Source organism: Urocitellus parryii, chromosome 2 (assembly GCF_045843805.1).
Source record: "Urocitellus parryii isolate mUroPar1 chromosome 2, mUroPar1.hap1, whole genome shotgun sequence".
NCBI classification, from domain to species: domain Eukaryota; kingdom Metazoa; phylum Chordata; class Mammalia; order Rodentia; family Sciuridae; genus Urocitellus; species Urocitellus parryii.
In genome coordinates, this window is record NC_135532.1 from 93,959,770 (window position 1) to 93,975,369 (window position 15,600).

A 15,600-nucleotide genomic window follows, 5' to 3' on the forward strand; every position below is an offset into this window, starting at 1 on the left:
TTGATGTCTTTTGAAACCCATTGTTCATTCAAGAGCATATTTTTTAGTTGCCAGGTGTTGAAGTAGCTTTATTTTTATTTTATCATTGATTTCTAATTTTATTCCATTATGATCTGATAAAATGCAGAGTAGTATCTCTATTTTTTTTGTATTTGCCAAGAGTTTCTTTGTGGCATAATAAATATATGGTCTATTTTAGAGAAGGATCCATGTGCTGCTGAGGATATTCACTCATTGATGGATAAAATGTTATATATACATGTATATATGTCAGATAAGTCCTTTTATGTATTATTGAGTTCTGTAGTTTCTTTGTTCAGCTTTTGTTTGGAAGAGAGGTGTGTTAAAGTCACCCAGAATCATTGTGTTGTGGTCTATTTGATTCTTGAGCTTGAGAAGAGTTTGTTTGATGAATGTAGATGCTCCATTGTTTGGGGCATATATATTTATAATTTTTATGTGTTGAGGTGTATGGTTCCCTTGAGCAGTATGTAGTGTCCTTCTTTATTTCTTTTGATTAACTTTAGCTTGAAGTCTACTTTATTTGATAGGAGGATGGAAACCCCTGCTTGTTTCCACAGTCCATGTGAGTGGTATGATTTTTCCCAACCTTTCACAGTCTGTGGATGTCTTTTTGTATGAGATGAATCTCTTGGAGGCAGTATATTGTTGGATCTTTTTTTTTCAATCCAGTCTATGTATTTTGATTGGTGAGTTTAGGCATTAACATTCAGATTTATTATTGAGACATGATTTGTATTCCCAGCCATTTTTGTTTATTTTTGGTATTTAACTTGACTTGGTTTCTCCTTTTATTAGTTTTTCCTTTAGTATAATAACTGATTTTCATTAATTAATATAATACCTGATTTTCATTGTGGTTTTTTCATTTCCTCCTCATGTAATATTTTGCCAAGGATGTCCTGTAGTGCAGGCTTTCTAGTTGTAAATTTTTTTAACTTTTGTTTATCATGGAAGGCTATTATTTCATCATTATATCTAAAGCTTAATTTTGCTGGATATAAGATTCTTGGTTGGCATCCATTTTCTTTCAGAGCTTGGTATAAGTTGTTCTAGGATCTTCTAGCTTTCTGCAGATATCCTAATTGGTTTCCCCTGTATATAATCAGATTCCTTTCTCTTGTTTCTTTTAAAATTCTCTCCTTATTCTGTATGCTAGATATTATCATTATAATGTACCTTGGTGTAGATCTGTTGTGATTTTGTACATTTGGCATACTGTAAGCCTCTTGTATTTGGTTTTCCAATTCATTCTTCATGTTTGGAAAATTTTCTAGTATTATTTCATTTAATAGATTGTTCATTCCTTTGGTTTGGAACTCTATGCCTTCCTCTATCCCAATAACTCTTAAATTTGGTCTTTTAATGCTGTCCCATATTTCTTCAATGTTTTGTTCATGGTTTCTTACCATCTTCACTGTGTGGTCTACATTCTTTTCAGGATTATATATTTTGTCTTTATTGTCTGAGGTCCTGTCTTCCAAGTGGTGTAAGCTATGGTGATGCTTTCAATTGATCTTTTAATTTGGTTTATTGTTTCTTTCATTTCAAGGATTTCTGTTTGTTTTTTCAGAACCTCTATCTCCTTATTGAAGTAATCTTTTGCTTCCTGTATTTGCCTATGTAGCTCTTTGTCAAAATGATCTTTTGCTGCCTGTATCATCATTTGATCTTTTGCTCTCCTATATCATCCTTACTTCACAGAACATTGTAATTATGTACATCCTGAACTCCTTCTCTGTAATTTCTTCGTTTGTGCTGGCCATGGATTCTGATAATATAGTATCTTGATTTGTTTAGGGCACTTTCTTCCCTTGTTTTTTCATGTTGTTCATGTGTCTTCCCTTGTAGCACTGGGAATCTGAGGCATTACCGTTTTTTACCCTATATGCTTACAGTGCCCCTGCAGGGTTCCAATACCTCTCCTTTGAGGAAAAGGACAATATTAACAGATCCCAATGCAAACAACATACAACCTTAAACTAAATAGTTACTACTAAGATGTTTACAGTTTGGTCACAATATACAGAAGTGGTGAGTTCAATTATTATTATATAAACAGTAAATTTGCAAAAGGGTTTACTGTTTCTGATGGTGGACAAAGAACCAGAGGTGAGGTGTAGGATGAGATGTTGAGGGGGAAGGAGATGAAGATATAGTGTTATTAGATCTTAGGAAGTGTGAAAGAAGAATCTCAAGAAGAAGAATCTCAAGAAGGTGGTTAGTAGCAGAAGAGACAGGAAGTGATTTTGAGTAGACAAGTAAGTGGAAAGACAGTAGAGTACATAAAACAAACATAAGTTTGAAAAAAAGTTAAAAAATGTAAAAATAGGAGAAAAAATACTATAAAACATAATGGTAATATACGATTCAGACATCCTAGTCCTCAATATCCTAATTCACGCACAGTATTTGGTTTCACAAATGTTGGGGAAGTGAGGGCAGGAGAATAGAGAGGGAGGAAAAAAAAACTCAAATGAAGAAACAAGGATGTTTTGGTTGGAGATTAATATCTTTCCTGCTTCTCTTCTCATCCAGTAGGTGGGGTTGTCTGTTTTTTGCTGGTATCTCTACCCTCAGGATGGTGAAGGTTACCTAGGTGGGAGGGTTGGTCTTGGGTGCAGAGTACCTGAAAGTGGGGCATGGCTCCTGGCAGTTCCCAAATGGTAGACTGCATCCCAAGGATCTCCTTTGGGGTCCATTCGTGTGACATGGGCACCTGATCTTATCTCCTTATATTGCCTGTAGACCTCAGTTTCTGGTCTCTAAATTAGTCTCTAAACTGTATCTCACTCACCCTCTCCCTTTCTACTTCCTAATCAGGGACCTTTCTCTCTGGAGGTCTTGTAGGTTGTGCTATGGGGGCTGCGCACCTTTCTTGGAGAGCTGTTTTATATTGTGCAGTCACTGTGCTGGATTAGTGGCTGCCCCCAGGGGCAGTTGGCGATTATAGGTACCTACCCACGCAGTGTTCCAAACTGGGAATTGCCCCAACTAAAGATGGCAATGAAGGTGACCCAAAAATGGAGGCAGTGGCTTTCAGCAATGGAGAGCCAGCTTGGGTGAGGAGGTCTGGGCGATGATGTTGGGCGATGTGTCCAGAGATGCAACTCTATGGCATGCAGTGTTGTAGCTGTCGGCTGTCTTCAGAACCTGTGCAAAGTCTCCAGTTGTAGGCAGGCTACCGTGTGTTGAGGACTATGGCAGTGGCTACAGAGACCCAAGACAGAGGCAACTGCAGGAGCCACATGTTGGTAAATGGGATCCACCTCAGGAGTGGTGGCTGGAGTCCCTGTGCAGGGGCGGTCAGGAGTCCTACTGTAACGCTGAGGTCTGGAGTCCTGTGCAGCCTGGCAGCCATGATTTCTGCAGCCATGATTCCTCTGGGAGGTCGTCTATCACTACCAGAGAAGCAGTATTGCCACTACTAGAATCCTGGGTCTTGGAGCAACACAGAATGCTGCCTGCCTCTAGCCCGCCATCTTCTCAACTCCCCTGCTGGGATTTTAATTGTATTTTATTGACCATAGATCAAACTGGGAAGAACTGATATCGTAATACTGAGTTTTTTAATCCATGAAGAAAACTTTTCATTTATTTAGGTGCTCTTTGATTTACTTTATCAGTGTTTTATAGTTTTATCGTACGGATCATACCATATGTTGTTAAATTTACTTGTATTTGCTTTTTCACAGTCATAAATTATTCTAATTTTTAAATTTTGTTTTATAGTTGTTTTTTGTTAGCATATGGAAATGCAGTTAAGTTTCATATGTTAACCTTAAATCCTGCACCCTCTCTAAATTTATTTATTAGTTCTAGAAACATTTTTGTAAATTCCTTAGGGTTTTCTGTTAGACAATCATGTTGTCTATAAATATAGTTTGATTTCTTTCTTATCTGTATATTTCTTATTTATTTTTCTTGTTTTATTGCAATAGATCAGATATCTGGTATGTGGTTAAATAAGAGTGATATGAGTAGCCAGATGCCGCGGCACACGCCTATAATTCCAGCAGCTTGGGAGGCTGAGGCAGGAGGATTGCAAGTTCAAAGCCAGCCTCAGCAAAAGTGAGGCACTAAGCAACTCAGTGAGACTCTATCTCTAAATAAAATACAAAATAGGGCTGGGAATATGGCTCAGTGGTCAAGTGCCTCTGAGTTCAATCCCCAGTACCAAAAAAAAAAAAAAAAAAAAAGAGTGATGTGAGTGAACATATTTGCCTAGTTCTTAGGGGAAAGTATTCAGTGTTTCACCATTAAATACAATGCTAATGCTAGTTGTTTTAAAGATAGTCTTATCATGGGTAGAGTATTTAAAATAAATCCATTTTATGCCTCATAACTTCAGGAAACAACAACAAAAAAGAACTGTGGCTTTTCTGTACTTTCACAGCCTGTGCCTTCTAATTACGCAAAGCACACAACTACTGGGCAAAAACCCAGTAACCAAGAAGTGTATAACTTTGCAGAACTACCGTATAGGTTATCCAAGTCTACTAAGAAGGAGCTGTGCAGTATTCCAACATCCCTAACACTGAATTAAAAGGTTACTTTGTAAAACACTTAAGTTGGAAGTCATATCTCAAGACTCAGGGCAGGAGCTATGTTCTTTTTCCCAGTAAGACTGTCATGAATAATTAATATCCAGCAAGCCAAGTAAACACTTTTGTTCCTAGTTAGAAAAATATTGCTGTGCTTCCCTTTACCATCAACTCTTTTTAAAGCATAGTCTGCTCTTAATCCCTGTTTTCCACTTTCTACCTTCCCATTGGTTTAGTCTCTTGTGTATTACACACCCACCTTTGTTAAAAGTGTTCTCTTGAAAGTAATCTATAACTTTCAAGTCGCTAAAATTCAATGACTTTTGGTCTTAGTTCTGATTGTTTTTTTTTACAGTTTTGGTTCTGTTATCCATTTCCATACTTTTTACAACTTACTAAAAATACATTTTTCTAATTGCAAAATAATGTTTAATATAGAAGAATTAAAAATGCAAACAAGGGGCTGGAGTTGTGACTCAGTGGTAAATAGCTTATCTAGTATGAGTGAGGCACTGGGTTCAATTTTTAGCACCACATAAAAATAAAGGTATTGTGTCCACCTACAACTAAAAAATAATTTTTTAAATGCAAATAAACTGTAATGAAAAATTTTAACTCAAATTCCTAGCATTATTAACAACTTAGGGGGAGAAGTTTATGGTGTTTTTTTAGTCCTTTTTACCAATACTTAGAATTTTTTTATTTAAAAAAATAAATTGTTGGATATGTTGGTTTGTAATCCCTCATTTTGGTAGCAATTTGTCACACCTACCTCTTCATGTTTCTTAATGCTCCTCTATACTGCACTCTCAGTTTAGAGGCTACATGTTATTCCATTGCATAACTATGTTACAATATATATAATAGTCAAGCTCCTAGTTTTAAAAACTTACTATTAATATTGCAAAACCACCCATTCCTATTTTTTTAGGTAAACTTCTCAACCTATAATCATTGGATCCAAAGAGCAAAACAGTTCTTAAGTTTTTATAGTACTATTTTTATGTCATTTTATTGATGTATTATAATCCTAGTATAACTATAATTTGGCCAATATTGTTCCCCAGTATTTCTCCTTTACTTCCCCTCCCCCAGCCCCAAGGCCCCTGGTCCCTTTCTTCTACTTTACTGTCTCCTCTTGATTTTCATGAGATCCCCCTCCCCTGCCACCTTTCTTTGTCTTTTTCCTCCCTGTCTTCCACATATGAGAGAAAGCATATGACTCTGACTTTCTGAGTTTGGTTTATTTCACTTAACATAATGTTCTCAAGTTCTATCCATTTCCCTACAATTGACATAATCTATTCTTCCTGGCTGAAACACACACACACACAGGCGCGCGCGCGTGTGTGTGTGTGTCCGTTTTCTTTATTCATTTATCCATTGACAGATGCCCAGGCTGGTTCCATAACTTGGCTATTGTGAATTGTGCTACTATAAATATGGGTATGCATGTATCACTATAGTGTTCTTACTTTAATTCTTTAGGATAATTACCATGGAGTTGTATATTGGGTCAAATGGTAGTTCCATTCCTAGTTTTTTGAGGAATCTCCAAACTGATTATCATGGTGGTTGTAATAATTTACAACCCACCAACAGTGTAAAAGTGTTTCTTTTTCTCCACATCCTCTCCAACATTTGTTATTGTTTGTATTCTTGATGACTGCCATTCTAACTGAAGTGAAATGAAATATGTGTAATTTTTATTTTCATTTCTCAAATTGCTAATGATATTGAACACTTTTTCATGTATTTCTTGGCCATTTCTTCTTTTGAGAAGCATCTGTTCGGTTCTTTGTCCATTTTTTAATTGGGTTATCATGGGAGAGGGGTTGGGGCAAAGTTTTTTGAGTTCTCTATATATTCTGGTTATTAATTTTCTGTCAGAAGAGTAGTGAGCAAATATTTTTTCCCATTCTGTGGGCTCTCTCTTCACATTCTTGATTGTTTCCTGTGCTGTTGTAGCACTATAAGAAGAAGCTTTGTTAATGGTTTCTCAGATCCCAGACTCCTTTGCTATGTGTGCCCCATCTAAATATTGACCAGGCTAAACTGTGACTGCTCCCCTAAGAGATGATGACCTCTCCGATACCAGTACTATTTACTGTGTGTTTTCTCTCTTAGACTCATTGTAGGGTCTAGGGCATGGTGGGGCTCATGGAGATGAAAATCAAAACTAACATTCATTAAGCAGTTCCCAAGATTCAGGGCACAGTGACACCAAAGAAGAATGTTACCACCATTCCCATTTCACAAATGAGGAAACCTAGACTTAAGAGAGGTAAATACTTGTGTAGAACCACGAAGCTGGTTATACTGCAAACAAATGTTGAATGAATAACAATAAAAGTAACATTGCAAACCTGATGGTAAATATTAATAATTATGACATGATATATTTGAAGAACTTCTTTTTCTTGACTTGAAGTCATCAAATTAGCCTGCATTGATCTTTAGATTTCTCTTAACAACTTTTTCCTTCATCAGCTCTGCCTCCATATCCTTCTATTACCAGTTCCTTTCCCTAATTCGAGTTATAACATGAATAAGCATCAGAGCAACCTGGATGTTTTGTTAAAACATATTGCTAACTTCCACCTCCATTCTGAGTTTCTAATACAGAAGGCCTGGGGAGGCCAGAGAATTTGGATTAAAAAGTCTTAAGATTATTAAAGTCTTAAGATCTTTACCACAGATCTTAAGACTAAGGCTGCTGGCCCAGGGATCAGTTTTGAAAACCTTTAGAGTCTAGTGGACTGACTGCTCTACCTCATTGGCAGTGTTGTATTCTACTACTTGAGGTTACCTCTGCCATCTTTGCATTTTTCTGGAAAGCACAGTCTACCTGTACCTTCATGTGTGAAAAGAGATCCCTTGCTATAATCAGACCCTTCGTTTTAGCCAGTGGTTGACCTAGTGAGGCAAGACATGCTTTGAACTGGGAGTAAAATATTTGGCTTCTATATACAGATCCACCTGGCTTTATCTTCTCTGCCCTGAGAGAGCAGGATAGCATCGATTTCTGAGGACCCCTGCTCTCAGAATTTGTTTCCTCTTTAATGTGTATTCAAACAGCTAACTCATCAAGCCAAATAATAAGTATATGGCCCTAGCATTGTAAGTTCCTTCCTGACCATGTGGCGGGCCACTATTTTAAAAACCCATATTCATTCATTCTCATTTTCTGCTGGTGGGATTTAACAAACCCTACCTGCCTTCAATTATATTACTGAATCAGTTGTTCTTTTTATTACTTTTCCTTAAGATTCTTTTAACCTGTGTGGAATGAGAAAATGCTTTTAGGGGAACATTATTTAATGTAGTCATGCTGAGATTTTTTATTGTTTATATGAAATATCTATATCAATAAACAGTAACACATTAAAGGCTAATGAAGGGTAAAAAGATTTTTTTATCTCTGTCACTTGTAACTAATTTTTTACCTCAGAGTAAATCCAATGAGGCCTGTTAGAAAAGTGGCTGAGCACTGCCAAATGCCCCTGCAGATCCATGGATTAGAAACAATGTAGTATTCCTCCTCATAGTTTAGGGGCCCAGTGATAGTGCAGTGACAGGGAGAGTGGCCCCAAGGGCTTTAGATCCTGTGAGTACAAACACTGGACCCTGTTGTCCTGGAGGAAAAGCACTGAAGGAAATAATTCATATCTCATTCTATCCCAACTAATGTCAGCCTCATTACACTGAAGACCAACTACCCAACAAGCTTCCTTTTTGACTGGCTGAATAGAGGGTAAAGTTATAACTCAACATAGTTTATTTATAGATTCTTTTAAATGAATATTTTTAAAATAAAATAAACATTTGACAAAGGCCTTTTTTGGATCCAAAATACTTTTCTTTGCCCCTAGATTGGGAAAGGGGTACATGAAACCTTAAGTTCTATGTCTAACTTAAACCACTAGGGTAAGAGGACTTTCTGATTGGGGAAGTCATCATGGTTTTTTTGGCGCTGTAGATGAAATCTTGTCTTCCCTGGAATTTATTTGGAGCATGGATAAAATCAGGAAGCAGTTTTCCACCACCTTGCCCAGCAAGGGGACAGATTTCCCATTCTTCCTCTCAATTCTGTTTGAGTTTATGAAATCTCTGCTTCCTTCTAGGTGGAAGCCGAGCTGATTGACAAGCTGGACAGCATGGTATCAGAGGGGAAAGGCGATGAAAGCTACAGGGAGCTCTTCAGCCTTCTGTAAGCAGCTCCAGCCCCAGGTGTTCCATGTTGGGGGAAGGAATAAAGCAGGCTAATGAAGGGAGAAGATTAGACCTGCACTGGGCAGGCTGCCAAAGTTGGGTATCAGGAGAGACCCTATTGTTCCTGGTGGTAGCAGTGCTTACCTCTTTCAACAAGAAAGCAAGCTTTCTCAGGGATTGCCATGTTACTGAAGAGCTATGAAACCACAATAACTGAGCACCTGGATTTGCTCAGGAAAAGGATCATTGTATATCTCACAATATGCACTGCATCCATTTGAGTAAACAGATCATGAGAAGTCAATCATAGTTTAGGTCTTGACACTGGCATTGTGGGAGGTGGGGGTTCTCTTCTTAAAAAGGGACTCCAGGCAGGGTACAGTGGTACACACCTATAATTCCAGCTACTTGGAAAACTGAAGCAGGAGAATCACAAGTTTGAGGCCATTCTGGACAATTTAGACCTTGTCTCAAAATAAAAAATTTTAAAAAGGGCTAAAACTGTAGCTCAGTAGTAGAGTAACTTGCCTAATGTATAGGAGGCCTTGGGTTCAATCTCCAGTACCACACACACAAAAAGAAGGATTCTATTTTCCCTCCTTTGTAAGATATTACAGTCAGTTTGAAAAACACTGCAATGAGCTCTTAAACATGTCACCCACTGCCATCTCCAGGCTAATTTCCCTGTTTGTGAAATTAGGTGGTTATATTAAATAATGCCAGTGCTCTCCCAGGTCCATTGTTTCATGGCTTCTGTCTTGAATTAAATGGAGGCCAACAGGCCTTAGAGGACTTGCCAAGGGCTAAGATCTAAGAAGGAACTCAGAAACTGCCCTCCCATGTAATAGTGATGTTGTATTTCCTTTAAAAAATGAAATCTAAGCTCTAGAATATTCTCCCATCTTATTCATCATTTCCAGCTTTGAAACTTTGTCTTAGTACCATTTTTAAGACTAACCTCTAAAGTATTTTCCAGTGATAATATTGAATGTTTACTTAGAACTTTACAGTTTAAAAATGTATGGATATTTTTCATTTTACTAGATCCTCACAACACACTTGATATGTGGGCAGGGCAGAGATTATCCTCCTTACCACTTTAGAAGTGATGAACTGGATTCAGGGAAGTGCCAGCATGTCCTCAGTTACCTGACCAGTAAAAGGCACCTCTAGAAAGAAGACCCAGATTTTCCAGTTTCAAGAAGGGGAAATCTCTCTGCAGTATCCTGCCCATATTGTTCATTTACCATAAGATAAAGTGTGAATTTATTTGACATTTAAATAATAATAATCTATGAAAACGAATTCATTCTTTAGTATTTCTCTTTTAACTGAAAGTACATTTTTTAATTGTGGAAGAAATATCTTCCTGGGTCACTAGAAAATGACTTTACAACAAAGGAAAAAGTAATAACCACAAAAAAAGAATATCTCACACACACACACACAACCCACTATTATTAATTACCTGACCAAATAGTGTTTGCAAAACATTTTAAAATCAGTCTGAGAATTGATGGCTCCGGATATAATAGAGCAGCATTTCCAGTTTGTGTTTTGGAAAGATGTTTATAGATATACTGGGGGGGAAAAAGTTGAATCGTGGTCTAACTAGTTTAGAAAATATACAATTAAACAAAAATGAATAAGCCTCTTTATTAAAGGTCCTCTCAAATTCTTAATGTGCAGAAAGGTGTGAAAAATCTACAAAAGGAGGGTAGTGACCAGCATTTCCCATGCTTGTGCATTCATAGGACCCCTCTTCCTGTCCAAGACAGCAGAGCTCTGTATAATGGTTTGAAAATGCTAGTATACTGGCCTTGTTCACACAATTCATAGGCCCCCAGTCAGTGGTTTTGCCTTCTCTAACAACAAGGATCATGTGGGAAACCCTCACTTTCCCTAATGCCCTGGCCCAAGCTAATACTCTGTGCAGAGAGTGTCATCATTGTAGCAGAGCCACGGTGTGGATTTTAGTCCCTAGTGATTATCCCTAATTGGGCCAGCCATTCCATAAGACTTTCATAAGCTTAGAGAGCAATAAAGGAATCAGGAATAGAGTTATATGCTGTAAAAACCTGGAGCTGGACTTGTTACTGGAGCAAGCAAAAAGTTTAGGTTATCATCCTCTAGAAGAGACTTGGAACTCCAGAAGAGCTGAAAGCCAGGTGTTTTGGAGAATCCAGACGCTTCCTGAGATGATAAAAGAGGGAGCTATCAAAACACAAAAAGACCTGAGTATTAAGACTTGGGTATTAATCTGGCACATTTTGTTCACTCTCCCTTATACTGAGACACCCAATGCTAGTGGGGAATCTTTCCCTTGATTTGCATAAAGAAGTTGATTTCTATGTTTGCTGAAGATAGCTCTGGGCAGCAATAGAGACAGTGAGCCAATTGGTAGAGCAAGGATTATCCCTCTGGGCCCTTACTCAGCTTCTCCTTGAGAAGAAACCTCATAGCATAGCTTAAGGGGACTGGGGCTTTGAACTCTTTCCTCACTTATAACTCAGTGGCATCCTTAGGAACACATACATGGAAATGAGAGATGTGTTCATTTGTTGCTGCCAATCCAATAACTTCCTTGTCTTTGCTTTCTGCTGCATGGAGTAGAACCCAGCTATTTGGGCCCTACCCCAGGTAAGACTATGGTGTGGTAAGTCTGCTGCCTCCAGATCCATCACAGCCCTCACAGACTCTTGAATCTCATTCTTTTGCTCAGAAAAAGCTCATGAATTGTGTTTCATTCCTCTCCACCAATAGCCTGCTGGAGAAGGTTGAACAGGAAACATGGCGAGAAACAGGCATTTCCTTTGTGACCTCAGTAACCCGCCTCATGGAACGCCTTCTTGACTACAGGTATTTTCTCAGGCATCTGCCTGATCTCTTTCAGGATACTCTCTCCTTCAAGGGCATTCCCTTGACCTTAAAACTGAGACTGTGTGCCCTTCATGGAGAAGACTGTTCTGGTATTGGGTAGCATCGCCATTAGGTCTGATGACAAGGGACAGAGACTTCTCTCAGGAGTAGGCAAGACTTCCTGAAGTCCCCCTCTAAAATGTGGGTACATGTATCCAGGAGGTATCCCAGGGATCTGCAATCATCTCACCTTTCATCCAGAAATGTCAAGGCTCAGATGAATAGGCACAGCAAGAAGGAAGAGAAAAGCTATCTCCAGAACAAGGCAGAGAACTGCTATAATTCCTTAGTGCAGACCCTCCTCAGATTCATATGTCACCTGGTATCAATATATGACCCAGAAGGACTTTGAGTTGCTTTTCCAGGGACTGGGGACCTCCCTTTTACATGCCTACATTTTCTGCTTAAAGTAAGTCTATTTATATCCCCTGATCCTAGACATGAGAGGAAACAACCTGTGAGCTCTGATCTTTATATATTCAGGCCGAGAGTTTGTGTGAAATTAGTTATTCCATAAAAGCCTATCTTCCCAGTCACCTTATAGCTTTTGAATTAGTCCAAAGTAAAATTAAATGACTATCACAGCCTTAATTATTCTTTCAGTAGTGTTCAAGTGGTGGCTATGGGTACCTTTTGAGAGCCAAGAAGATGATGAGGAATGGATAGGAATGATAAATAAACAAAACCTGGTTCCAAGGAAAAATGCTATGAGATACCAAAGGGTAGCATTTTAACCTATGGATCAAGAAATGAGAGAGTTTGGGCCACCTCCAGTTGCTGCTGAAGTAGAAGGTGCTGGTAAAGAAGACTCAGGTCCAGTGTACTGGTCTGGCTATAGAAATGAAATTCCTGAAAAATGTGTTCACATCCTGAGTATCCCCTCTTTCTGTAGCATAGCTAAGATTTGGCCTATTTTTACTGGGACTGACAAAGTCAAAGGTAACCTTTTTGGGACCCCTTTTAGAATAAGGAATTCCTTTCTTATGACAGGTCCTCAGCCTTTTCTCTACCTGCCATCAGACAGGGAAGAGAGATGGGCAAATTTCATCATCTCCCCCTTATTACAGCACTTACGTTGGCCTTATTCACTGTGGTTTACCATAAGGAAAAGAAATTAATTTCTTCAGTTTCACAGCCTACTTCTATCTGGCTGTTTGATTTTCTTAATTACCCTCTACAAGGAACTCAAATTCTGGCCAAAACCAATTTTATTCTTTATTTTTTTTTAATCTCAATGGTTGTACCTACAAAACAAGTCCTCAGTCTTTCACATGACATCAGATGCCCTTCTTAAACTGGCCTTTGCCCAACTCACAAGCCCAACTCCTTCCAGTCCCCAGTATTCTCACTCTCCTTCCAGTCCCCAGTATTCTCACTCCAAATACCATCCTCTCTTCATTGTTCCTTGTCAACATAGAAGGAAACATCATGATGTTTATGTTGGCTCCCATCTACTGAAAATCTATTGATGTTGGCTCCCATCTACTGAAAATCTACCATGTTAGTGCTTTATATGCATTGTCTCTAATCCCATTAACATCCATAAAGGGTTTTCCTTCTTCTTACTAATGAGGACACAACAATGGGAAGGGATATTTTCAGAAGTTGAACACAGATCTAGCTGACTCAAGAACCATGCTAAAAAAAAATTTAAAAAATGGAACCACCATTTGACCCAGCTATCCCTCTCTTTGGCCTATACCCAAGGACATAAAAACAGCATACTACAGGGACACAGTCACATCAATGTTTATAGCAGCACAATTCACAATAGCTGAACTGTGGAACCAACCTAGATGCCCTTCAGTAGATGAATGGATTTTTTAAATGTGACATATATACACAATGGAATATTATTCAGTAGTAAAAGAGAATAAAATCATGGCATTTTCAGGTAAATGGATGGCATTGGAGAAGATAATGCTAAGTGAAGTTAGCCGATCCCAAAAAAAAAAACAAATGCTGAATGTTTTCTCTGATACAAGGAGGCTGACTCATAGTGGGGTAGAGAGGGGGTGCATGGGAGGAAAAGATGAACTCTAGATAGAGCAGAGATATGAAAAAATGTCCTATATATGTGTAATAAGAATTGTAATACATTCTGCTGTCGTTTTTTTTTTAATTGGTTTATAAAAAAGCTTCAGTGATGCCATCTGTATAAATAAACTTACTTCAAGCAGAGAATGTAGGCATGAAAAAGGGAGGTCCCCAGTCCCTGGAAAAGCAACTCAAAGTTCTCTTGGGTCATGTATTAGTACCAGGTGACATATGAATCCGATCCTCCTGCTCAGGAGACTGAAGAAGGAAGATCACAAATTCAAAAACAGCCTCAGCAACTTATTGAGACTGTGTCTCAAAATAAAATAAAAGGGAATGGTGATGTAGCTTGGTGGTAAAGTGCCCCTGGGTTCAATCCCCAGTCCAAAAAAAAAAATGAGTTTGATTCTCCTCATCCATGTTGTCACCACTCATATTTTTTCCCTCAGAATTCTCTACATGCTATATCCTTTCCTAAGAGAGTCTTCCAACCCAACCCATCCCCATAAAAAAGGTTTTCCAAGCTAAAAGCTCACCTGGCATTCAGTGCATACCTTGTTAATTATCAGTTATCACAGAAAGAGCCAACTCCTTAAAGACAAGATCCTTGTCCATTTTCCCCTATTCACCTACATGGAGATTGCCTCTGGCAGGTACATAGTAAATAATGATTGATAAGATGAATTCACTAGGAAGACCAGGCAAAAACCAAGAAAATCTTTCCTTCTGCTCCAGTGCAGTTTAGTTCAATAAGAACTTGTTAAGAAAACGAATATTTAAATTTTAAAATTTACATATATTGATTACAAATATTATAAATAGGTTATATTCCTGAACTTCAGTGTGAGACTTAATTTTAGACTGGCAAATATCCTCGTATATTCAGAGGAGTGACTCTTCAGCTTTTATATTAATGTCTTTAACTTTTATGTGAATCCAAGACACTATCAGTGAGATATAAAGATACTTATTGGTTGCACCCATGTTTCCCAGGTTGGGAAGAAGAACCCTAGAAGGGTTTTCTTAGAAATAGACATACAGGTTTTCCAAGCCCTTGAGTCTCTAAGTAGAACACCTACCTGCAATTGGTAACTGGAGTTTATGGAACCGTCCTTTCCTAGGCCCCTCCAGTTGCAGTAGGGACACCCTGGCCACTGATCTAGACCTCAGCAAACAGGTGCACATGGGTGCACCTGTTGCCTCAGAAGCCTCCTTCAAGAGGTTCTTCCTTACTCACCCTCCAGAAAAAGAGCTAAAGGGAAAACATTAGCTGCACCCAAGTCAAATACATTAAAAGCTATCTTCTTTATTGATGAGCCATACAGAAGTGATACAAAATCACTCAAAAAAGAAGATGTTGCTGTCAACAGTGCAAGAAAGGCTGGGATGTAGTTCAGTGGTAGAGTACTTACCAGGCATGTGCAAGGCCCTAGGTTCAGTGCCCAGCACCACAAAAATAAGAAAGAGAAAGAGATGCTTGATATTGAAATGCAGGTGGTTGTGGAGCACAAAGATATATAGGAAGGCCCTGATATCACAGTGGCGTGAATTTTCAATATCTCTTCCTTTCAAAGTAGCCATGTCAGAGTCTTCCCACTGTGTTCTGGGAAGGTAAGGAGAACTGGGTTTGCCAAATAACCATACAGAGATTCAGTGACTCTGGCTGTGTGTACAGGAGGCTTCTTTCTGGATTCACCAGTCTGGTGCTCACTGCCCTTCATCTCCTTATGCCAGGCTTTTGCTCCTTCCCAGACAAGCCTGGCTGTGACTAGTCCCCTATCTCCTTTGGGAAGAATCCTTCTCAGTGTCCCCAATGTTCTGTCTCTCACAGGCCAGCACTGACCCTTGCTACACCAAGACCCTCTAG

The 15,600-nt window shown here is 38.7% G+C and overlaps 1 protein-coding gene and 1 long non-coding RNA gene across 2 annotated transcripts in view; one reads left to right on the forward strand and one right to left on the reverse strand.

The window, feature by feature from the left end:
• The window catches only part of Dock3 (dedicator of cytokinesis 3), a 656,066-nt gene that overhangs the window by 606,299 nt on the left and 34,167 nt on the right, over positions 1-15,600 (forward strand). The window contains exons 33-35 of the mRNA XM_077793451.1: positions 8,690-8,775; positions 11,391-11,417; positions 11,541-11,636. Coding sequence (XP_077649577.1) covers positions 8,690-8,775; positions 11,391-11,417; positions 11,541-11,636 — 209 coding nt within the window. The remainder of the gene's footprint in view (positions 1-8,689; positions 8,776-11,390; positions 11,418-11,540; positions 11,637-15,600) is intronic.
• The window catches only part of LOC144250574 (uncharacterized), a 78,780-nt gene that overhangs the window by 25,885 nt on the left and 37,295 nt on the right, over positions 1-15,600 (reverse strand). The window lies entirely within an intron of this gene.